General features: G+C 52.1%; 9 protein-coding genes and 1 non-coding gene across 10 annotated transcripts; 2 read left to right on the top strand and 8 right to left on the bottom strand.

Moving 5' to 3' along the window:
* Positions 1 to 537: 537 nt before the first annotated feature.
* CC1G_10639 (hypothetical protein) lies at positions 538 to 2397 on the bottom strand (the record flags this gene model as incomplete). Its single annotated transcript, XM_001839022.2, has 1 exon — positions 538 to 2397. The coding sequence occupies one exon, from the start codon at positions 2395 to 2397 to the stop codon at positions 538 to 540; it is 1860 nt and encodes a 619-aa protein (XP_001839074.2).
* A 401-nt stretch (positions 2398 to 2798) lies between these two features.
* CC1G_10640 (hypothetical protein) lies at positions 2799 to 5321 on the bottom strand (the record flags this gene model as incomplete). The annotated part of the gene is made up of 2 exons (XM_001839023.1): positions 2799 to 4903; positions 4952 to 5321. The coding sequence occupies 2 exons, from the start codon at positions 5319 to 5321 to the stop codon at positions 2799 to 2801; spliced, it is 2475 nt and encodes an 824-aa protein (XP_001839075.1).
* A 522-nt stretch (positions 5322 to 5843) lies between these two features.
* CC1G_10641 (hypothetical protein) lies at positions 5844 to 8212 on the bottom strand (the record flags this gene model as incomplete). The annotated part of the gene is made up of 2 exons (XM_001839024.1): positions 5844 to 7547; positions 7601 to 8212. The coding sequence occupies 2 exons, from the start codon at positions 8210 to 8212 to the stop codon at positions 5844 to 5846; spliced, it is 2316 nt and encodes a 771-aa protein (XP_001839076.1).
* A 326-nt stretch (positions 8213 to 8538) lies between these two features.
* CC1G_20120 lies at positions 8539 to 8617 on the bottom strand. The gene has a single exon. It is a non-coding gene; the product is annotated as a tRNA-Arg (tRNA).
* A 120-nt stretch (positions 8618 to 8737) lies between these two features.
* On the top strand, positions 8738 to 10554 carry CC1G_10642 (hypothetical protein; the record flags this gene model as incomplete). Its single annotated transcript, XM_001839025.2, has 2 exons — positions 8738 to 8810; positions 8875 to 10554. Exon 2 carries the CDS (start codon positions 8902 to 8904, stop codon positions 10552 to 10554), a length of 1653 nt encoding a protein of 550 aa, XP_001839077.1. The 5' UTR covers positions 8738 to 8810; positions 8875 to 8901.
* A 441-nt stretch (positions 10555 to 10995) lies between these two features.
* CC1G_10643 (U5 snRNP complex subunit) lies at positions 10996 to 12331 on the top strand (the record flags this gene model as incomplete). The annotated part of the gene is made up of 5 exons (XM_001839026.1): positions 10996 to 11190; positions 11250 to 11322; positions 11384 to 12108; positions 12159 to 12216; positions 12267 to 12331. 5 exons carry the CDS (start codon positions 10996 to 10998, stop codon positions 12329 to 12331), a joined length of 1116 nt encoding a protein of 371 aa, XP_001839078.1.
* Positions 12332 to 12592: 261 nt separating this feature from the next.
* CC1G_10644 (ubiquitin-protein ligase) lies at positions 12593 to 15401 on the bottom strand (the record flags this gene model as incomplete). Its single annotated transcript, XM_001839027.2, has 9 exons — positions 15134 to 15401; positions 14991 to 15070; positions 14766 to 14933; positions 13832 to 14707; positions 13594 to 13774; positions 13082 to 13540; positions 12883 to 13012; positions 12724 to 12826; positions 12593 to 12670 (listed from the first exon to the last, which is right to left on the bottom strand). Exons 1-9 carry the CDS (start codon positions 15351 to 15353, stop codon positions 12593 to 12595), a joined length of 2295 nt encoding a protein of 764 aa, XP_001839079.1. The 5' UTR covers positions 15354 to 15401.
* A 1105-nt stretch (positions 15402 to 16506) lies between these two features.
* Positions 16507 to 18851, bottom strand: CC1G_10646 (delta-1-pyrroline-5-carboxylate dehydrogenase; the record flags this gene model as incomplete). The annotated part of the gene is made up of 10 exons (XM_001839029.2): positions 16507 to 16935; positions 16995 to 17178; positions 17233 to 17315; positions 17376 to 17517; positions 17573 to 17941; positions 18001 to 18086; positions 18139 to 18224; positions 18284 to 18562; positions 18628 to 18735; positions 18792 to 18851. The coding sequence occupies 10 exons, from the start codon at positions 18849 to 18851 to the stop codon at positions 16686 to 16688; spliced, it is 1647 nt and encodes a 548-aa protein (XP_001839081.1). The 3' UTR covers positions 16507 to 16685.
* A 389-nt stretch (positions 18852 to 19240) lies between these two features.
* On the bottom strand, positions 19241 to 20086 carry CC1G_10647 (hypothetical protein; the record flags this gene model as incomplete). Its single annotated transcript, XM_001839030.1, has 1 exon — positions 19241 to 20086. The coding sequence occupies one exon, from the start codon at positions 20084 to 20086 to the stop codon at positions 19241 to 19243; it is 846 nt and encodes a 281-aa protein (XP_001839082.1).
* Positions 20087 to 20357: 271 nt separating this feature from the next.
* Positions 20358 to 21942, bottom strand: CC1G_10648 (peptidyl-prolyl cis-trans isomerase-like 4; the record flags this gene model as incomplete). Its single annotated transcript, XM_001839031.2, has 5 exons — positions 20358 to 20709; positions 20771 to 20826; positions 21057 to 21286; positions 21360 to 21746; positions 21810 to 21942. The coding sequence occupies 5 exons, from the start codon at positions 21940 to 21942 to the stop codon at positions 20358 to 20360; spliced, it is 1158 nt and encodes a 385-aa protein (XP_001839083.2).
* Between the last annotated feature and the right edge of the window lie 720 nt (positions 21943 to 22662).

Consider the following 22662-nt stretch of genomic DNA (forward strand, 5'->3'; position numbering starts at 1 on the left):
CCAAGGCGAATATTTGCACGTCGGTGATACGAGAGAAGAGCCGCGGGACGAGGTAGTCTCTCCATGCTCTGGATACCAGTGCGCATTGGAGCAGCGTGTTCCATGTTTTTTTTGTGTCGCGGTCGGCAAAGGAAAACCTCAGGGAACGGTAGGCGATAGTCTGGAATACCGTGGGCGACGAGTTGATCAAGTATCGCGAATGTGACGTCGAGGGGGATTTCCGTCATTCTTGAGCGGCGACGGAAGGGGGGAGGGTCCTAGTGAGTAACGTTTAAGCGCGCATCCTGCGGTTTAAGAGGAGTGACAGAAATACCGAGGTGACTCCGAAAGCAGCTGTAGCCTCGGGGTAGGGGGGTACGCGGGCGCTTTCGATCCATGGGCGCTGTCGTGCCGGAACCAGAAGCGCCATGACAATCAGATGGTACTATGGATAACCTGCGCAAAGGGAACGGGACTCTCATGATCACGGTTTCTCGCACCGCCAGCGGGATAATTTGTTACAAGCTGAAATCGCGTGTATTGATCTCTATCAGTTGGTCAGTCCAAACTATCCTCGAGGGCGTCAGAATCCACATCTGTATCCGTGTCAGTCTCAGAATCCGAATCGGTACTACCAAAATCGAATTCTTGGCCATCCCATTCGAACTCGTCCACGAGTAACTTCAGCCCCTCCGCGTCAGACGGGTAAATCTCCGAGCAATCTTCTATCACCAATTTCTTGATCCTCTTCCCAACTGTATTCCGAACACTCAGTGCTTTCTTCAAAAGCCGAAGAGAGATCGTGTTGCTTCCGAGATCGTCGAATTCGATGTCGTGTATTTGGAGAGTCTGGAGTTGAGGAAAATGAGGCTGGGCACGTGCACCACTACCGTCACCTGCAGAGGCAGATAGACCCTCTTTCAGCAACTTGAAGGGAGCCACTTGTCGCTTGGCTTTGTCGATGATGAGTTCTTCGATCTGGGATATTTGCGGATGCGAGGCCAGCCAATCCCAAGTCGCCCTCTTTCTAGATTCCCTGTCGGATACGTGGAGGGTCTGAAGGTCGTGCAACGGGAGGGCGGAGAGTAGTCTATGTATGAAAGCGATGTTCCAACGCTCCCTCGACACTGCAGTGATAGTGATGTGGAATTGGGGCTCCCCAGGGTTGGCTGGTACGTTGTGGACGTATATCCCGGTGGCTTCGTCCTCGTCTTCGCTAGAGTCAGACGAATAGATGAAGGGATTGTCAGGGAGTCGGGGAGTGCGAAGACGAAGGTACTGCACCGGGAATTGGAAGGCCGATCGAGAACTTGAGGGCTGTGGAAGTGGGCAGGAAAACCACGAGTCTGTCAATGCCGCGCAGAGTACAGATAGGCTGGCCTCATCCGTTCTATAGGCTTCCAACTTGAGTTCGAGGGAAGCAGGTAGCCGGAGGTGGCCAAGAATGCGGCCAGTCGCGGTGCAGTTGGCGGAGATTCGTAGGGACTTGAGGTTCCGAAGCTCGATGGGGCTCTGTGTCTTGTTTTTGGATAATGTCTGAGAGTTTGTAGGGAATGTGAGGTCGAGCTTGGTTAATCCTGGGATTCCGGACAGTGTCTTCAACATGTTATCTAGGAGGATGGGGAGATGACGCGAGTGGCGGAGGTCAACCTTGAGATCCGTGAGCTGATTGAATACATCAGGCGCATCCCAATACCCCGGGGGATAGCCCACCAGGGTCAGCGTTTTCAGGAGAGGGGCACGTTCGATAGGGAAATCGCTGGGAACGATGACATCCGAGTGCTCCCACGGGGAAGGCGGATGCCACACCGCGAGATAAGTGAGATAAGCTGTCGAGTTTGCCATCTGCGAAAGTAGCGTCTTCAGATACGCCGCTCGACCACGGAGGGCAACCCTCTCGAATCGGTACTGTCGCTGGAAAGCCCGTTCGAGGACGAACATAATTGTCCGCATGGCAGCCGACCCTGTGTCGCCTGAATGGGAGATACACTTTCCAATCGTAGAGAACCATTGGAAGTCCAGTTCGAGCGTAATGAGGGCGTCCCGAGACCGGTCGACCACAGCTTCGAACCACGAAGGTCCCCAAGCATGGGACCACGTCGACCACAAGGCTGGGCAGTCCAGTGCAATGTTTCGCCACCGGTGACAGACATGTGTGATGACAGTCCATGCCTTGAGTTTCTTGTGTTTCCGCCAGTACCCAAAGGGGTCCCTCTCTTGCTTCCGGGAGTGTTCTGCGCGATGCCGGACGAGCATGAAGATGTTGCATAGAATCTCTGTCGGAAGGCGCGAGATCGGTACAAACCCGTTCCTTCTGACGTTAAGGACGTGTATCTCCCTGTCCAAGTCGATTTTCTGCGACTCCAGCGCTGCCACCTGGGCTTCCAGAGACTCGAGGTTTTCGGTCTCGCGGAGCATATTACTATCCATAGAACAGTCAGCAGCAGTAGACCATTGTCTTCGATAAATAATCTTACCTGTTCGAAAAACTAGTTGGTAACCTTGAATGCGGGGTACTGGATTTTCAAGAGAGTTGTCCGGGGTCAAGGAGCTGCCGAACCGCATCTTGGCCCTTGGGTTCCGGGTTAGGGTTCCCTTCCAGTGCAGTAGTATGTATGAAGCAATGCGCAAGTTGTCATTACAAGATGTAAAGAGTAGCTAGTAGTGGTAGAAATGTGAAAAATCAGTAGCAAGCATCTTAGCAAAGCGAGAAAGCAAAACAAAAAATGTGCAGGTATGTACATGTGCGGCATGAGAACAACTGGAACAGTCAGGCAACAACAAATATGAGCGTACACGATGAGATAATAAGTTAAGTACTACTGGAAATGCGGTATAAATCTAGTCCAACGGAGGACACCACCTTCCCCCCATTCGCCCACCAAAGGCCCTGCTGCTTGTATGACAGTGTCCCATTCTTCTCCAATGCGGACAATCTCCGCTATGGTCAAGACCATCAGCAGCAACCTAGCGGGGATGTAAAGAAGGGTAAGAGGGAAGACCATGATCTCCATAAGCATGTATTGAATGGACGACTCTGACGTTTCTGTCTCTTCCTCAGACAATCTGAATAACGCGAGAATGGTGAAGAGGGGAGTAACAGTCGCAATCATAGCCGAGACCCTCCACAAGATGGTGAATGTCCGCTCGGTGGAAGAGTCAAGATTCAGGGAGGAGTGGAGTGGCAAGTTCCACGATGCATCCCAACCGATAAGATGGATGGCACCAAACAACATCCCCAACCCGCCCGCCATCAGCTTGAATAACCGGTCGTCATGCACACTTGCACTCGTCGACGCATAGAACGTTGGTACACGATCACGCAGGCGAGCCACTTTGGCATGGAATTTGTCGAGCTTTTCCTTCGTCCATTTTGGGGCGAGTTGGTCTTGAGGTTGGTCGACCAATTCGCCTGCATACGAAGGTGGCATCCAGAGCTTCCCGAGATGTTTGTCCTCTTGCTCTACTGCATTCCTATGCCCTTTCCGTCCCCATTTCCCGACCAATATCACACCACACCGGTTCAGGAACCAGTCAAGGCCAGTCTTCTCTGCGAAATAGCTCGTTCTCGTAGAGTCCCACATGGATTCGAAGATGGTACTTTCAGCAGAGTAGCTTGCAATCGAGTTGACGGAGGTTCTAGATGCAGACCTCTGCCCTGCAACATCTTGGCGCCATTGACGACGCGTTCCAACTAGGCGATCGGCAGCTGAAGGATGACATGTATCATACTGAGGTTCGGGAGGACGATTGGGCTGCGCTGGTCGAGGGAACCAAGGTTCGTCGAGGGTGTCCGCACGACCGCGCGAAAGAACAGAGAACCCTGTGCTGCGAGTTGTCCGTATGGATGGTCTTCGACTTCGGGGGACCTCCACGATCTCTTGTTGCTCTGACCGGTTCGCTGTTCTGAACGATGATGCCGAAGACGATCGACTTGACCGCCGCGAAGATATTGAAGACGACTGGGGTAGCTTGTTGACGGAATTCGTATCTGCGTGCTCTTGATGGGAAGCGCTGGATTTGAGTGAGGGCTCGTGAACATCGGTGTCCGGGTTTGCTACATCTGTTGAGGACGATTTGAGATCATTTGGTCCCTCAGTCACAGATCCCTCTTCCCGAGCGGTCGTGTCTGAAGATCCCTCCGACTTCTGGGACTTCTGGGCAGCATCAGGGGAGAGAGGTAGCTTCTCGTCCACAATCGGATTTTCAGGGGTTGGCGCACCGTCTTCACCAGGGTTGGGTGCCAGAGGTAACTCCTCACCGTAAGAAGACTCGGAGCGAATCATACTCGCTTCGTCCGATCTTTCGTTTTTCTCATCCTCCCCACCCTCCCCTTCGCGTTCAGCCTCCTCTTCCTCCTTCTCGTCGTCAGGTGGAAGTCTCCGCATCGCGTCCAGAATCCTCCACTCCCTCTCCAGCTGCGCATCCCTATCTAGATCCAACACCACCTCCCTTAAAACTCTCACATCCATCGGCTTGTCCCACCACAATACGTACATGATCAAACACATCACGATGTAGCTCGCGGTGACGAGCTCGATTCGCAGAAATCGGATGTGGACGTTGCCCTTGGTTCCCGAGACTACAGCTTTAGCTATTCCTTGGCAGATGAACCAGAGTGTTTGGAGGAGAGCGAAGGCAGTTACGATGGCGTCCGCGGACGAGTGATTGCGGATGACTTGAAGGGGTGGTGTAATGCTTCGAACGCTCAGAGGTTTGGAATCCAGTGTGAGGAGTTTGTCGAGGAGAGGCGGTGAGAGAACCTGTCGAGCGCGGAAGGAAGAGGAGAGCGGATCGTCGAGGCGGCCACTGTTAGCAGGTGACTCGAGGAGTAGCGGTGAAGGGAAGGGAGAAGGCCACGGTCGGACGACCACCCAGCCTCCCATCTGTAGAAAGTGGGCATGAGTCATTGACCAGCCATACACTAACGCCAGTGAGTAAAATGCTGCTAGGAAAAGGCAGTGGTACTCACCACGGTATCGTTCTTTAAGGTTTCTGGCCCCAACCCATTGCCGAACCGACCAACACACCACCAACTCCGGAACGATCAGAGCCCATAGCACCACTTCCACCCTCCTTCTAAGCCTCCTCCACGAAGAATCTTGGGGTGACGGCGCGTTTGGGTGCACAGAAATCCAGAGGCAAGCGAGAACTGTGGCAAGACAACTAAAGAACGTTCTCGAGAGGAAGAGATCCAAGTTTGGGTAGGGCGCTGAAGGCGGCGTCGTATTCGATGAGTCAGACGGTCGAGATGACCCTCCAGCGTTGTCGGCTTGCGGCGTCGGAACCGGTGTGGCAGAGGTGGGGAACAGAACGTAGCTCAATAAAATGAGCACGAACATCGACAATGGGAGGCGAAAGTGTTGTCTGTTTCAGTAAAAGGGTATATGGCTTCCTATACCACAGCTTAAATGGCCCTGTACATGTTTTTTGTGGGCAGTAAACTACTCACCAGCTCTTCCAATGTCCAACTTGAAGATTTGATGGAGATGGTATTATTTCTTCAAGATTCGGTGAGTTTTAATAAGAGCCTGGGGCAATGGGCGACTCACGAGCATTATCGAGTGCCTAACGGGTGGTTTTTACAGCATTCCTGGGCCAGATAATGCAAACGACGCGCAACAGGATGGAGTTCCGAGTCAAGAACACGATGTTGATCTCCTTGGGGCGCTGTCCCAGTGGCTGTGCACACCGCCACCATTGGTCAGCTTTTTACTATTAGGGCGGCTATTTTTGGCGCTTGTCGTCGATTGTTGGTGTGCTCAAAGGATTACCAGTCGTATACACATCCTGTAAAGGGTCACAGATTCGGTGAGAGAACCTTGTATATTGAAGAGACTGAACGGCAGTGTACAAGAAGCATCTCAAACATCATCGTCGTTTCGATCATTGTTCACCCAGTAACTGGGAGTAGCCATATCCAGCCGCTCAACGTACCAAAAGTGGAGGGGCTGGGCCACTTCGTTATCTTGTTTTCCACCCGAAGTGTCGCCCAACTCAACTTCAAGCTTGCCCCACGTTCCCATCATCCCCATCCCCTCTCGAAGACCAGACACGTCCAAAACATTCTCCTCGACAAGGATCACGATATCCTCCAACCTCAGATCAACTTCTCCAAGTTCTTCAACTTCAATTCCGTCCACCTCCAACCGTCCACCGCCCACGATGTCTTGGAAGGAGTTGTGCTTCCAGTCCAACCATGGCTCAAGGACGATGCGTGCGTATCGACCTACCAACACGTCCCTCGCAGTTCCTGAACCGTCCGGCATCTGGTGTCGATAGTCGCCTCGCTCGATCTTCGCAATCCTCCTGGCGTTTCTCTGTTTCACTCTTACGCCCCCTCCATCGCGCGACAACAATCCTTCGACCTCATCAGGGATGGAGTAGGGTGTTGAGAGCCATTCCTCCGCGCCAGGCGATGTGAGGCTCACGGATGTGGGTGGGGACGACGTGATGTCTTCAGAAGGGCGGTCGGAGTCGGATGACTGGGCTGAAACGACCGAGCGAACTGATTCATTGCTGTCTGTTTCTCGGTCGAAGACCTCTTCAACCAGGTCAGCTTCGTTCGGAAGATCATCATCCTCTTTCACAATCTTGACAGTGATATTGTGTTGGTTCACTTCGAAACCGGGAGGTGGAATAGGTCCAAAGTAGACCGCATGACACGTTGACCCTTCCTCCAACCCCTCCTGCCGAAAGTCGAGGGATTCCTTCGTTGCCAACTCCCCATCTCCAAGCTCGTCTTGCCTCTCGTTCCATTTCGCCAAACCCCACTTCTCAGCGCACCACCCACCCAGTTTACCCGGGAACACCGTTTTGGCTGCGTGCGGTACCACAAGTTCGAACACAGACTGATCAGCCACGTCAATCGCACGACGAACAGCCGACCTGAGGGGTAGGACGACATAGGGCGGCTGTGAAGAGTCCTCCGGTGTGATCTGACCGGGAACAGCCTTCATTTCAGCAACCAAGGCGTGGAACGTGTCGAGTAATCGCTGACTATTGAGGCTCTTGAGCATTGTCAGGTCGTCCAAGATGGGCGGGATAGTTGGGATGGGTACGCGCTGCTCGTCCGTGACGATTGTTGGTAGGTCCGCCTGCCCTTCTTCCGTGGCTTCGTCTGTAACCCCAGCACCTTCTAGCAGAAACCTCAACCAGCTCTTGACCACTTTCCCAATCTTCCCATTCCCGACAACACACCGCGACGCCGCCAACTCATTTTCGTACGCATATGAGCTAAGAAATATTTTCACGCTCTTCTCGATGTCAAAGACGCTTCGGAACAAGCGACAGGCCTTTTGAAAACGCGAAAGGGCAAGAAGGGCGTCGAGCTGAGCCTGCTCGGTGATCGTGAACGGCACATAGTTGAGAAGGGCGTAGGGACGACGGGGCTGGAGTGGCTTGTTATTAACGTCCGGCAACACTTTGACTTCATCTTCATCGTCGGAAATGCCTCCCCAGCGAGAGGGCTCTTGAGTACGATCCTGCACATCCTCGGTACTTTCGGAACCGGGTTCAATCCAATTCCAAACGGGAGTTGAACCCAGTAGCGCAAAGTAAAGGCGGAACTGCGACACGAAGGTGAGAAGAAGCCTTGGTCAACATGCGAATGTCTTCCTACCTGGTCCCAGATCCAACCAAGCAGAACTTTGTCCTCAGCTCCTTCTGGATCGGCGTATTTGAGATTGGGATTGATCGGTGGCCATGGTCGATTCCTTTTGAAGTCGGACGCTGCAAAGTGCAGAAGATCAAAGAAAGGAGTCTTCTGTGTTTGGTATACGTCCAATGCAACGCGGTGAGGACGAGACGGGGCATCGCTCGCGTCTCCTTCCACTGGAATCGACGTTACGCTTGACGCAGTGCCCTTGTTGGAAGTTTCTGTCAATTCGGCACGATCTTCATCGCGAACGACTAATCCCTCGCTCTCCAGTCTCGAGTCCCGCTGTTCCTTCAGCCATTCCTTTCTCAGTCGTTCTCTTTCTTCATAAAACAAAACATCCCACTCCTGCCATTGCTCCCCCCAATCGCGACGCGTATCGAAGAAGGGTTTTCGGAGGTGGTTTTGGAGAGGATGGAGTACCCTGGGAGCTTCTGGCTCATCGGATTGTCGACGCGAGTCGCCAGAGTATCCACCTCTACCGCTTCCAAGCCCACGTCCTCGCCCTCTACCACGGCCACGCCCGCCATTGTGGGAGATAACGATCGATTTCTCTACAACGGGAGTTGTGTCCATTGAAGCGCTGAACCTGGCTTTCACTTCGAATCATTAGCCAATCGTCGTGATCTGTCCGTATTAAACCTACCAGGCGACGTGGGCAGGGCTTTGGAATTAACGCAATGGTTTTTTTTTTTCGTCAGTCGATGGCACGCGAGCGTTGGGAACGAACAAAGGGCAAAGGAAGTGTCGCTATGTAGTCCATTTTGAGGATTTTGATTTTGAAGGGCCACGAGGCAACACGAACGTAAAGGTCAAAAGAGAAGAGATCCAAAAACAGCAATATGATTGCCCTGCCTCAAGATTTGATGGATGACCACGATTTCGAAAAAAAGATAAAAAGATGACCGAGGTAGGGGTCGAACCTACAATCTCCTGATTCGCGTTTCGTAGTCAGACGCGATGCCATTTCGCCACACGGCCGTGCTGGCTTATGACAATAAAGTGAACACAGCGGGTCACTGGCGCACTCGGCTCAAATCGACATTGTACCGGTTTTCCGGTCCCTTGATAGCTCGTTCTTCCTCTTTATATATCCATCCACTGCTACCACAGAGCGAGCGCAGTCGCGGAAATACGAGCCCATTCGGTCCGCAGGGGCTGTCTAAGCTGAGCAGTACGTTACAGCCAGTTCTTCTTTTCATGGTAGAACCACTGACTCGTTCTCGACATGCAAAAAGGATTCCGGAACCCCGCTCAACAGCAAAATGTCCCTCGATCCCGAAGCATCCAGGGATCTCCTAGACCAGAAGATAGGTCACCTGCGAATACAGAAGGCCCTGCTCCAGGAGCAAATACGCCAGCTTTGTGAGGATCGAAACGGCCTCTCCCCGGTGTCGCGTGTTCCCGACGAAATTCTTTGCGAGATTTTCATGCTTTGCGCGCAGATATGGAGGGAGCGGCCCAAAGGTCCCAAACCATGGATCGCTGTGACGCATGTATCCAGAAGATGGCGAACCGTGGCTCTTAATTATCCCAATTTTTGGTCGACAATCTACGACCCCGACCGCATGGGACCTTCCTGGCTCAGTACCTGGCTGAAGAGGTCTCAAGAGACACCTTTGACGATCGAAATCCCTGATCTTTATTACACAGGCAGGCCTCGCCTCCCTGAAGTCCAAGCAGAGCTGTGTCGTGCGCTCAAGCAGACTTGGAGGCTGAGAGAAGTTGATATAGCTGGGAGGGGGGACCAGATCGACGTCTTCTTGGCCACCATGGCATCTCCAACGCCGCTTCTGAAGAAACTCCGGATCGTCAATGGTTCTGCCCACGTCGATGTCTTCCCCGAAACCTTCCTTAACGGCGATGCTTCCAACGTGCAGGAACTGATCCTGTTCAATGGCTCCTTACCCAGGGACCCGTCTTTATTCATGAATGTCACGGAACTCACCCTCTACTATCGTACCAACGCGGGGCCCGGTGCCTCTATCCGCGAATCTCTTCTCGCTCTCGGGAAACTACCCAGCCTTTCCGCATTGACCCTCGAACTTCCGCCGACCACCTTCGACTCTGCAATGTTAGTACCGCTGCCTCAGACCATCGAACTCGCAAGCATAGCTTTTCTCGACGTTACCGCCACCAAATCGGCATGTACCGCATTGCTCCAATCCATCCGAATTCCATGTCAGGGTATCGATTTAAGAACACACATCACGGACACAATGGATGAATCCTCCTTTGCAGCATATGCGTCAGCTTTCTCCTCGGTCTGGCTTCCTCCGATTGCAGGTTCCGGTCGTGCCCTGCTCCTCAATCCCCCGATTGTCATCCTTCAGCAAGGTGATTATGGCGATGCACTTTTCGTCAAGGCGCACACCGAGGAAGACTATTTCAGCCTATGGCTAGAAGACCTTGACCCTATTCCCACTCTCTCCACTCTCTTCCCCGATGCTGATACCCACTCTCTTGTGCTCAGAGGCAAATTTCCAGTCGAGATTAACCCGTTTTTCGACTCCTTTCCCAAGGCGGAGGAACTCGACTTGCGCGGACAGACCGATGCTATCTCATTGCTCACCTATCTGGAAGGTGACCAAGCCCTTTCAGCCAGACGGACGAACCAGCAACAATGCCACTTGACGCGGCTTCCCTGTTTGACGCGTATCGTGGTCAGGAATGTCGACCTTGGAGGGGAATACGCGAACGGTGTCTGTATCTTCGACGAACTCCTCGACGTTCTGGAGGCTCGAGCAAGGATAGTCGCCCAGGCCGGTATTCAGAGAATCGATTTCGATTGGCAGTGTCTGAGTCTGGATGAACCGTGGATGGGACGGTTGAGGGAGATTGTGGAGAATGTTACCGTTGGCGAAGTAGAGGATTGTCTGTATGTCGACGACGAGTCAGATGATGACGATGAAGATTGAAATATGACTCAACCAGCATATAATGACCAGACCATAGCCTATTGAAGGAACTATTAGCCTCCGGCAGCATTTGTGCGGTACTCTGACGATCTGGATATTATACGCTGCGATAAATATAACTCGTGAACGGCGACGTGGATCAGTCGGTAATGCTGCTTGGGATGCGGATGACGATGAAGACGACTGTAACGATGATGACATAGGGAGGACTAAATCTCTAGACGTACTGAGGACGCAGCATACCGAATGGCATTGATTCACAACGTCTCGCCGCCTGAGCGCGCAACATGCAGAAAAGGGGCTCCTTCCGACTCGGGCGGCGTGTTTGTTGGTGTTAGGAATGGCCGCCGACCGCCAAACGACGCGCACAAAATTGGTTCCACCGACGTTCAACACGGAGTTCACGTCGTCCAACCCCGGATTCAGGCTTTCAAACCAACCATGTCGAAACGAAGTCTTTCACCACCACCATCAAATGCAGGTGCACTTATCAAGAAGGCCAGAGCAACGCCCCCTCCGTCAAACCAAATTGCAATCTCCAGCACAAACGACGAACGGAATAAGGGTCTAATTCGAACTGTCCAACGGACGAGTAACCTTGAGGCGCCTATTGTCAGTTTATCAGGAGCTCATTCGGTGAGTATATATGTCTATTAAATGGATTAGAGCTGCGTATTGATCTCTGAACACCACAGGCAGAAATCTTGAGCTGCAGATTCGACCCTTCAGGCCAAAACATTGCAGCATGCTCGAGCGATCGCAGTATCTGTACGTCGCGCCTATAATTCATTCCCAAATGTCTCTTGAAGCTGAACAGGACTCTATATAGCACTCTGGCGAACATACCCACCCAACACAAACTACGGTCTCCTCTCCAGCCACGCCAAAGCACCCATTCTCGACCTCCAATGGTCTCTTTACTCCCAACTCCTCTACAGCATCTCAGCAGACCGCACACTCACCATCACCGACGTCACAACTGGCCAAAAAGTTCGCCGCATACGCGCCCACCGCGAGATTATCAACTCAGTCGACCGCACCATGGCAGGAGGCGCCGGCATCGAACTCGTCGCCACAGGCTCTGACGACGGCACAGTCAAGATCTGGGAAGGAGGGGACGAAGCTGGAAAATTCCCCGTTGCAACGTTGGAAGTGGGATGCCCGGTGACGGCGGTGTGTTGGAGTGCGGACGGGGCCAGTGTGTATGTCGGGGCGATTGATAATGAAGTCCACGTATACGATTTGAGGAAGCAGGAACAGGTGTATTCCTTGACGGGTCATACCGATACGCCCACTTCGCTCTCGCTTTCGCCGGATGGCAACTACCTCCTTGCACCTTCGTTGTCGTCCCAGACTATCATCCACGACGTACGGCCATTTTCACCCTCCGCGACACGGATACATAGAATCCTACACGGCGCGCCTGCTGGATTCGAGAACACGTTATTGCGCGGCGCGTGGAGCAAAGAAGACGGTGGCAAGAGGGTCGCTGTTGGGGGAGCTGATCGTATGGTCTGCATTTGGGAGGTTGAGAGTAGCAAAATCCTTTACAAGGTGCGTAGCACGCGTTGTTCACCAGGGCCCAACATCAACTCTTTGGATAGCTTCCCGGCCACAAAGGAACTGTCACCTCTGTCGATTTCCACCCAAAGGAACCTATCAGTACGTTTCCTCGCGTGATTACTCCCTTGTCACGTCTGACTCTCTTCCAGTCCTTACCGGCAGCAAGGATGGAACCATGTTGCTCGGAGAGATCGAGCCCAGTGTCACCGTATAAGACTGTGCTGCACGACCATACGTTACACCGATCTATCACAATGCTTTGCACCTTCCGAAAATCTCGCCATGGCATTTGGAATCATGGTTGTCATTAAGAAAGATTTGCTTGTACAAGTTTCTATGGTATACAGACACGAAAGAAGCAACAAAAGTAGGAGCAAGAAGAAAATAGCTGGATGACCTAGCGTTTGTGGATGAAGAAAAATGCAATGATGGCGAATGCAAGGATTGAGTAGGAAGATATGATTGGGATAGCAAATTAGGCGACGTAAGCGAAGGTGTCCTTGGAGCCTTCCACTCTCTCGATGTATTCCTTCTCCAAGAGGGTCTCGATGGCCTGATGATACATGTGGGCACGTCATGTAGTACGGAACGGAATGGAAAACTAACCTTCTTGATGTCGGGAATCTTGGGAGCGAAACGCTGTGTGATCTGGGAGATGACCTCCTGGATCAAGGCCTGGTTCTTCATGGTCTTCCTAGCTTTCATGATACTACAAAAGTGTTCATGTCAGCTTGAGCAGAAGGCAGTACGGAGAGGGGCACTAACCGAACAATGGTAGCTTGAATGACATATTTACGATCTTCATCGACAGCCTTGAGGACATCCGAGGACTCAGCCTTGACCTCAGCCCTGATGGGCAAGTTGAGGTTGACACGAATCTTCTTCGACTTGAAGCCTGTCGGGAAAAAAAACCTTCAGTATCGATCACCGATGCATGGCCTAGGAGCCTAGGAGAAAGACTTACCAGGGTTAAGATCGTACTGCTCGGGCTCCTCGTTGATCAAGACCTTAGCCTTGACAAGCACCGCCAGCACCTGCGTCAAAATCTCCTTCGAGATCGAGGTCGCAGCAACAAGCTCATCCAAAGACAAGGTGTCATTCCGGTTGTACTGCATAAGCACAGCCATCTGATAAGAACTCGTCATGAGGATGTACTTCTGGTTCGTGTAGTTGGTGCGGAGTTCGTTCTTGGAGTAGTTCCACAGCCAGGTGAGTTTACGACCAGAGTGTTTGTTTTGGTAGAAGCGTTGGAAGCGCTCGTAGGTGGGGGTGATTTCTTGTGGGATGATGAATTCGTGGGTGGGAGGGTTGAGAGGCCAGAAATTGGTACCGAGGACCATGACGGTGAAGGTGATGTCGGTGTCCTCGGCGTGTTGTTGACGCTCCTTGAAGGCGTCTGTGAGATCCTTGCTCAGGCTCATGTCTAACGCGATAGATTAGCTTTGGGAAACGAAAATCTCTAGTTGATGTGCTTACCAGTGAACATGCGCTGGAGCTTGTTGGTGTACTCGAAACCGCAGGCTTCCTTCAGCTTCGAGATCATGCTGGCTTCAGCTTCGTCGGAAGCAGAGACGCCATGGATCAGTCGCTTGGAAAGCTTGGTAGTATAGAAAGTCTGGAAAACGTCCTTGTCTTCCAAGTACTTGAAGAGAATCATCTAAGGAGTAGGACTTAGTCATCAACCGCTATAGATGGGACAGCAGAAGCAACGCACCACTCGGTTCAAAGCACCCTCCAAATCACCCTCCTCAGCCATCTTGTTGTTCTTCCGCAACAACATATCGGCATGCTTGGCGATGAGTTCAGGCGATTTCGTTGATGACGAGCCAGTAGCCGCATTGCGGTTGACAAACTCTCTGCAAGCCTTATCGAGACTTGCAGCGAAACCAGCTTCACTCTTAAAGCTGCGAGCAACCGTCTCCGAGTTCTTGTGGTGCACCTCCAACAATGCGTCCACGTAAGCCTTGGCATCGAGGGAATCCACATTGGCACCACCCTCTCCAATGAGCCTCCCGATGGCCGACAGGCCAGCTGCCTTGACGTGGCCCTCGAAGCGTTTGCGAAGGGGTTCAAGACCCTCGGGAATGCGTGAAAGCAAAGCATACATCCGTTGCAGATCCTCATCCTTGTCGAAATCGAGGAGGCTTTGGAAGCTCTCCCACATCAACTCTGAGTGCTCTCGGATGAGGACATGCTCGCACTTGCTCACGAGTTCCTTGCGGGTCTTGTTATGCAAGTACCGCTCAACCCTGTTCTCTTCCTCTCGTAGACGATCCTCAGCTTTCTTCAGGTAATCCGAAACAGAATGGGCGGCGAGGAAGGCTTCAGACTCTTGCTTGTAGTAAGCCTCGGTTGCTGCAAGGAAAGCGACCTCGAATTGTTCCTTGTAGATATCCAGGCACTCTTTGTTGGGGTCGGCGTTGTCCAGACCCAGAGAGACGAACGAATCGACGACCTTCTTGATCAGACCCTGATCGACGATTTCACCATTCCGCTGCTGGGTGATGAGCTTCAATACGGCGTTGGAAAGTTTCGAATTGTCTTTTTGGATGTGCATGAAGAAATGATTCCGCCATTGTGAGAGAGCGAGCTGGAAGAAAGATGGTCAGACGAAGAGGCGCGAAAAAGCCAAGGAAACGTGGGCGCACCGTATACACTTGATACACGCCCTTCTTGCCTTCATCCCGCTCTCGCTTCACCCAGTATCGATTGAGGTATGTGAACAGGCGATTTAGATAATTTGCGCCTCGTGTGTACCGGTCCCACTCGCTGGCGTAATACCGCAGTAGATCCATGTCCTCGAGCGTCGCGGCTTTCTGCAGGGTGGCCACTGGTTAGCCTGTGATCGATGAAACACGAGGAGCAATACGAACCTCGAGCATGCCCTTGAAATGGTTCACAAAGTAGGTGCTCAACTTGCTGTAAAGGTCTGATCCCACCAAATTGGCGCCCGCTGGGGAGAAGAAAAAACGTGGTGTTAGCCCTGAGGCTGATCGAGTGCAAAAAACCAACTCACTGCGGTTCCCATCTAGCTTTCCGTGCATCTTGGTAGATGTGCAGTAGTTATAGACGGTTGAATACAAGCTTGTGTAGCCTTTGAAAGACAGACCAAGCTCGAAATTGGTCATGATGTGTTCGACACCACCGTTGAGATATGCCCATGTCTCCTCGAGATCTGCCGTCCGAGGAGGCATGTTGGCAAAGTCGGTGTCGACGGGGGGTGATGTCGTGGCCATTGTCGTCGTCGATGAGCAGAAGATTTGTGGCAATGGATTGGTTTAGGGTCAACGACGGACGAGTCAAATTAGTCCCGGCACGCGCTCCTCGTGCCTCTTTATACCGTACCGCCACAATCCCACGCACCGCGTTTGCCCCTATCCACCTATTTTCCCCAAGTCACCTCCACACTCTTACTTTTCCTTTTGGACAGAGTTCGAAACTGAATAAGGGCATGCAGCGTGCATTATCGATTGGACGTCCTTGGAGGATGGGCTAGCTACTACGGACGCTCATTGGCTCTGGAGGCAGTAGTGGCACCGCTTGCGACTCTGGTGCTGTTGCGATACGTTACCTAGTCACCGTCACCGCCCACGACTCTCATCTGACTTGAGGTGTGAAAACTTCAACTTCTCGATCTGACTTGGGCGCACTGTCGGTTCCGCAACCTCTTTCTTTTGGCTTTGATCTGGCGGCTGATCATGAAATTGCTTTTCCTCAGGATGTAACTTGAGATCAATAACAGCGCCGACTGGCTCGCATCTGCCACGCACTGATATTGGCGTACTTTCCCCTTCTCGCTCGAGCTCGACGACCTCATCCATGTCCAATGACTAGTACTTGGGCCTAGGTTATGTACCATGAGACCGAGGATGCCACCATAGATCGTACTATCGCCTATCCACGGATGACGACGTTTTACAATCTGTAACCATCCATGACTGGCACTGAAATCCTCACCTTGGAAGGGCCCTCAAGCTTCGGCAAGTGATACCAGGGAAAACAGCTGCTTCTCGTGGTCCCTCAGGGCATGCTCCATTCTGTGGGGACATGGATGACTCGAGCCTTCGACGCGAGGGACGAGCCACGACTGACTCTATCGATTCTCTCAGGCGGGATTGGGAATAAACACCTTCAGAAAATGGACCCCTCACTGTGCAGCATTACGACCAGCTCTCGCTGGACCAGGCCACACAACATTCCGATTTCATGCCATTCCAGGTGCCAATGTGAACATCTCCGAGTCGGAAAACGCCCGAGTCGAGGAACGCTGGGACTTTCGTCTCGCCTTGGACAGATTGCAAATCAGCAATCCTCTGGGGATGGGCAAGGAACGTAAAACCTGAAGCACTAAGCTCTTATCTTCCTCTCTCGTTTCCCAGCGCGACGGATGGTCTAAGCTAGACATTATCTGAGTAGTTCTGAATATAGAGTTCTATTGGCAATTGTACACTTGGATGGGGAATGGATATCTACTATACAACATAACCAACGATGCAAAGAATTCAAAATCGGAGTCCACAGTCCAGAGTCCAATCACGAGTCGGAGTCCAATCGCAACATTCATCCCACTACACCAAGTTGGAAGGATACTGGAAGTCCTCAAGCCCCACGAAGTTCTCCTTGATACTCCTGGGACTGACGAACCTATAGAACAAATTAATGCTCCCAGCTTTATCGTTCGTCCCGCTCGCCCGTCCACCGCCGAACGGCTGCTGCCCGACCACGGCCCCTGTGCATTTCTCGTTGTAGTACACGTTGCCAGCAGAGTTTCTGAGCTTGTTGGTAGCGGAGATGAGGACCTTGCGGTCTTGCGAGAAGCTGGAAAGGGGAATGGTATTAGTGTCTGGAATGGAATGGTAGTGCAGGGACAAACTTACATTGCACCAGTCAAGGCGTAGTCCGTGGTGGTATCAATCAACTCGAGGGTCTTCTCAAAGTCATCGTCCTCATACACGAAGACAGTGATCACGGGCCCGAAAATCTCCTCCACCATCGTGACCGACTTGGGATCCTTGGTGAGGATGACAGTTGGTTGGATGAAGTATCCCTTGGAGTCATCGCCTGGACAAAACCATGAGCAAGGGTGGGACGAACTTCGACGAAAACGAAGCTTACCAGTGCCTCCAATCAGGACCTCTCCACCAGCATCCTTAGCTTTCTGGATGTATCCCAGAATCTTGTCGTAAGCCGATCGACCACTAGGTAGAGAATAAGCATCTGCACCACATATAGAAAACCAACTAGTGTCTTAGTCTTACATGACAGGACCCATAAAGTTACCAAAGTCTTGAGGTGGTCCGACCTTGATCTTCGCGACCTCGCCTAAGAACTGGTCCTTGAATCCGTTCTCCCAAACAGATCTTGAGACATAGAGTCGTGAAAGTGCCGAACATTTCTGGCCTATCGTAACGTTAGCTAATCATCGAACAAAGATGGGTAGGGTATAGAGACTCACCCTGATACTCGAATCCAGCTCGCACGCTCTGGAGAACCGCGTTCCTCACTTCCGCACTCTTATGAACCAAATGGAAGTTCTTGCCTCCCGTCTCGCCCACAATCCTAGGATAGCCTCTATACTTGTCCAAGTTCATAGCGATGTCCTTCCATAGTTTCTTGAACACAAAGGTGCTGCCAGTGAAGTGCAGAGCGGAGAATTCACGGTGGCCGATGGCTTGTGCCACGACTTCGGCTGGTGGGCCAGGGACGAACTGGATGACGCCAGGTGGTACACCAGCCTCGGCGAGGATTTGGTAGACGAGGTAGTTGGAATAAGTTGCAGCCGGTGCAGGCTTCCAGACGACGACGTTGCCGACGAGTGCGGGGGCTAGTATCAATGACGTATTTAGAACGAGGAATCTTAGGACGGACGAAGGAAATACCGACCTCCAGGAAGGTTTCCACCAATGGCGGTAAAGTTGAAAGGAGAAACAGCGAGGACAAATCCTTCGAGTGCCCGGTATTCAACACGACTTGGATGCGAATAAGTACCAGGTAAGCATCACACAGAAGAACGCGACTCACTTCCATGACCCCTGCGCGTTCTTTGGTGGCTGTTGAGCATACAGCTCTTCCACATACTTCACACCAAATCGAAGGAAGTCGGCGAGCTACAATCACATCAAGTATGAGCGCCCTTCGAGCCATCACCGTTCCGGAAGGAACATACCTCAGCGGCAGCATCAATCTCAGCCTGCCATGCATTCTTTCCCTGACCGAGGATCGTCGCAGCCATAAGCTTGTACCTATACTTCTGGCTAACGAGGTCTGCCGCCTTCAAGAAGATAGCAGCCCTATCATTCCAGGGCATAGCTTCCCATTCGGCCTTGGCGGCCAACGCTCCTTCGATAGCTTTGGCGGCAGTGACCTCGTCGGCCTCGTGGTATTGGCATAGGTGTTTGGCGTGGTCGTGTGGTAGAGGTTGCTTCGCAAGCTTTCCAGTTCGGACCTAGACGTGTGACGGTAAGCGCACACTGAACATTGACGACGATGAGCGATGATGTCGGGTCTCACTTCTTGTCCGTTCACGATGCATGGAACCTCGAAAGGCAGCTCCTGCTCCATCTGCCGGATGGCTGCCTGCAAAGCCTGACGCTCAGGAGAGCCAGGTGCATAAGATTTCTATGACAAGTGCTTCAGTCTAAGCTTCTTCTCCCAATATTGACCAGAAAACGCACCATAGGTTCATTGTCGATTGCTGGGATGGAGAAAGACGCGAGCTGTGGTGTAAGGTTCATTCTTGGACGTGAGGGATGGTAGTGGTAAAGAGTCAAGAAGGCAAGCGCTCCATTGTAGGTATTTATTGCTAGCTCGGAGCTTCGAGTTGAATGTCAAAGTCAGCAAATTGGGACGGAAGGATCTCGAAAGGGCGGCACCAACCCCAGTTTCGATACGCGACAGACAGGGGCTACTTCCGATCAATTCTCACCATGCGTACCGTGTTCTATCGTATGCTATCTAAGATTCTTTTGAATAGGATAACCTTGTTATCATGGAGCAAAACACGACAGGACTACTTATGCAATTACTATATGACACTGCTTGGATACAAATTATAAGGAAGTACAGGAATAACCAGAGTCCGAGAACATCCAGGACTACGTCATAGTTCACACTCACTAGCACATCAAATAGTTGAAGGCAAATCGTCAATGGCGTTCTTCAAGTCCATCAAGAACTTCCAGGACTCTAGGACACTGCCAGGGCACCGCGGGCACCCTCCCTTCGCTGCCGCCTTGTATAGGAAGTCGAGTCTGAAAATGACATCCGTCGTGGGTCTAAGCGACAACTCCTCCCTCGCCCTCGCTTCGTATTCCGTCCACCATTTCGGAGGTGTAGGAAGCTGCAGATGGAAATTCGATCCGTTGCACTGCATGCACTTCAAATCCCCCTTCACGTCCTTCAAATACCCAAGAGCAGCTTGTGCTCGGCGTTTGTGCAGGACCAAGAGTTGGTGATAGTGGTACGCCGATATCCATTTCAGTTCGTCCGACAATGGGACGTCCAAAAGGTTGACGCCGAGCGTGTACCGGGACGCGACTTTGGCTTCGTCTTCTAGCTCGTATCGACACGCGATGGCGTACACCCTTACAGGTGCCGAGTGTAGGAACTGTGGTGTAATGAGCCATGCGCGTAGCATGGATACTGCCCCCTCGAAGTCGTATTTGACAGCCACGCCCAGGACGTCCTTGAGCTCCTCCAGTGACGTCAAAACAGGGTCAGCCATGGGATAGACGAGCTGGAGTAGCTTCTCTAGGACGGGTGCTGGCTCTGCAACTGGAATTCTGGGGATGTCGTTGGGCTTAGATGGGTCCTGTGGTAGGGAAAACATGTCTCGGAAGAAGGGCGAAGCGAGGGAGAGGACACGTCGGTGAACATGAAATTCTGTGGTTGCGTCTGAGCCTCCGGACAGAAGGACAACATCGGCGTCAGGAAAGCGGAATAGAGGGCTTTGGTCTCGTGCGGCGGACATGATGGGGGAAAAGATGGGAACACGAGCAGCTGGAGTGCCAGAGCGAGAGTTTATATGTCGGCGATATAATTAGTTTACACACTAACGAAATCACAGAGGAACCAAGCACCTCTCTATGGAGAGCTGTGATCCATGGAGCAGGTTGGAAGAATACCGAAAGCCTCTACGGACGTTTGGGCGGTTTCCGGATCTGAGTGAGACACTTTGAGCGAGGTTGGGACCAAGACCTCCCCGCTACAAACAATAACAAACGAACCAAACACACATCCATTCAATAGTATCTCCCTCGACCAGAGTGCCGTTCTCTGCTTCTGCTCCTCCGCCGGTCACGATCCCGATGCCTGTCCCTATCAGATCTCGGGGAACGAGACCTGGATCGCTTGCGGCGCGAGCGGTCTCCGTCTCTGTCGCGGCTGCGGCTGCGTTTCCTTCGTTCCGGGCGGTCGCTCATGTCGAAAACCATCGAATAATCGTCGTTCCCAGATCTTGCTGGTCCTTCTTGAGCTCTGTAACGGCGAGTCTCCTCCAAGTCATCACGACCGGCAAACCCTCCTCCCCTGTACTTCTTGGGTTTCACGATATCGTTGGACCAGACTGCGTTTGTTTTCGCCACTGATTGCGAGCTAAAAACGACATTCAATCAGTCGAAACATGTACACACTCCCATAAACCCGGAAAACCCACAAGTCAACCCATATCCGGCGATCGTCAACCAAAACGTTCTGCATCTTGAAGTAGGCCTGCATTATTGGGTTAGCGCGATGCGAATCATCATTGCAATCAAACATGCGTATCAGAAATTTAGACTCGCCTGTTCAGCATCTTCTCTTTTATCAAACTCAATAAAAGCGTATTGCAACGAGTCCCCCGTCTTCTTGTCGCGAATAACTTGACAGCTCATGATCGGGCCAAAACGCGAAAAGATAAGTTCCAAGTCTTCGTCTCGAGTGACTGGATTGAGTTTGCACACGAAGAGTACGTTCTCGGGAGGCCTGACGTTGGCAAAGGGCAGATCTCCGACCATTTCGAGCGTAAGCGCTGAGGCTGCTGCGGCTTTTTCGCGACGGATACGCTCCTCTTCTTCCTCGGGCAATGTAGCGAGTGGGTCCTCGTCCTCAGCAATCCGTGTTGAATTATCCGGGGGTTTCGTAGGCTCTGCCTCCGGTACCACAAGGCCTGGAGGGTCTGGAAATGGGTCGTCTGTGAATCACAAGAAGCACGATAGCGTCAGTGACAGTTCCACACCACGATGTAGCATAACGGAGGGGCTCACCCAAGATAATAGCATGCCGTATCCTGATGTCCTTGAACGGTCGGCTGTCCTGGTCGACGTAAACTTCGTTGATCTTGTCCAACGTCTCCAATCCTTCGACAACGTGCCCAAACACCGCATGCTTGCCATCCAGGTAGTCGATATTTTCCCCGAGTGTTATGAAGAATTGACTTCCGCAGCCTCCCTTGTTGCCTTCAAGAGCTGGAGCGACGGCCATCGACACTGTTCCGCGGGCTGTGTGTTTGAGCTTGGGTCGGATTTCGGGTTCAAAGTAACGAGGAGCGCGCGGGTTGTCGGGCGATTGAGAGGCAATGTACGACCATATCGATTCTCCGCCGGTTCCTGTTGCTGAAGGGTCACCGCATTGGGCAAGGAAATCCTTCGACACTGGGTTCCAACGTCGCTGTCAGCATCTGGTGAATGACATCAGGAGTAAATTGTACAACACACCATTGAAGAACGCGTTAAGGTTGTAATAATAGACTTTGCATAGCTTCAGGAAGTTTTCGCATGTCTTTGGACAAGCTTCAACCTCGAGGTCAATGACAATGTCACCCAAAGAGGTTTCGAAGAGTACAGACATGGCACCGGTATGGGTGGGTCAAAGTAAGCAAAGGTTGGACAGAAACGGCGCTTCCGCGACGTCGTTCAGCTGGGTACTTCAATTCTCAGAGGCTTCAAGCAATACTGCCAACAGATTGCCGGTTTTCTGTCCAGCAGAGCGCGTTGGGCGATGGCTAGGTGGTGACGGTCGTTCTTGATTCTGGCAAGGATGGACTGCAACTTCCTTTTGCGTAATTGAGTCGGAGCTTCAACCTTGAACTCATCCACTGCTTCAGCCTCCATGTACTTAGCGTCTGGTTGATACGCAGGTCGAAGGACGCCTCCACTCCTGAAATATCTTGGAACAGGGCTATAGGCGTCAGCTTGCAATATTCCCTAAAGCCCACCAGAATGTGTCGGCGATTGAAAAGCAAGCTTCCGGTACCTCGAGCTCGACGCGACCTGGATCCACTCAAACTCCGTTAAACTCGTCCTGAAACTCCAGAAACACCCACCAGCTCTCGGGAAATCTGGGGTTGCGGCGCCGTGGTGACAATCACCACACACCACTTGTCAATCGGCTTCATCTCCAGCATGGCGACGACAGCTTCCCATTCGGGGGACGACAACAAAGGAACGATTCTAGGGACCCTCAATTTGGAACTCTAACAAACAACTGAAAGGGCTGAAACTCGTGGTCGAAGCCCTTCTCTGATGTTCACGTCTTCTGTTTTGATGGGAAAGCCCTTTGAGCGTCTGC

This window comes from Coprinopsis cinerea (assembly GCF_000182895.1).
Source record: "Coprinopsis cinerea okayama7#130 chromosome 5 map unlocalized cont3.5, whole genome shotgun sequence".
In the NCBI taxonomy this organism is placed as follows: Eukaryota; Fungi; Basidiomycota; class Agaricomycetes; order Agaricales; family Psathyrellaceae; genus Coprinopsis; species Coprinopsis cinerea.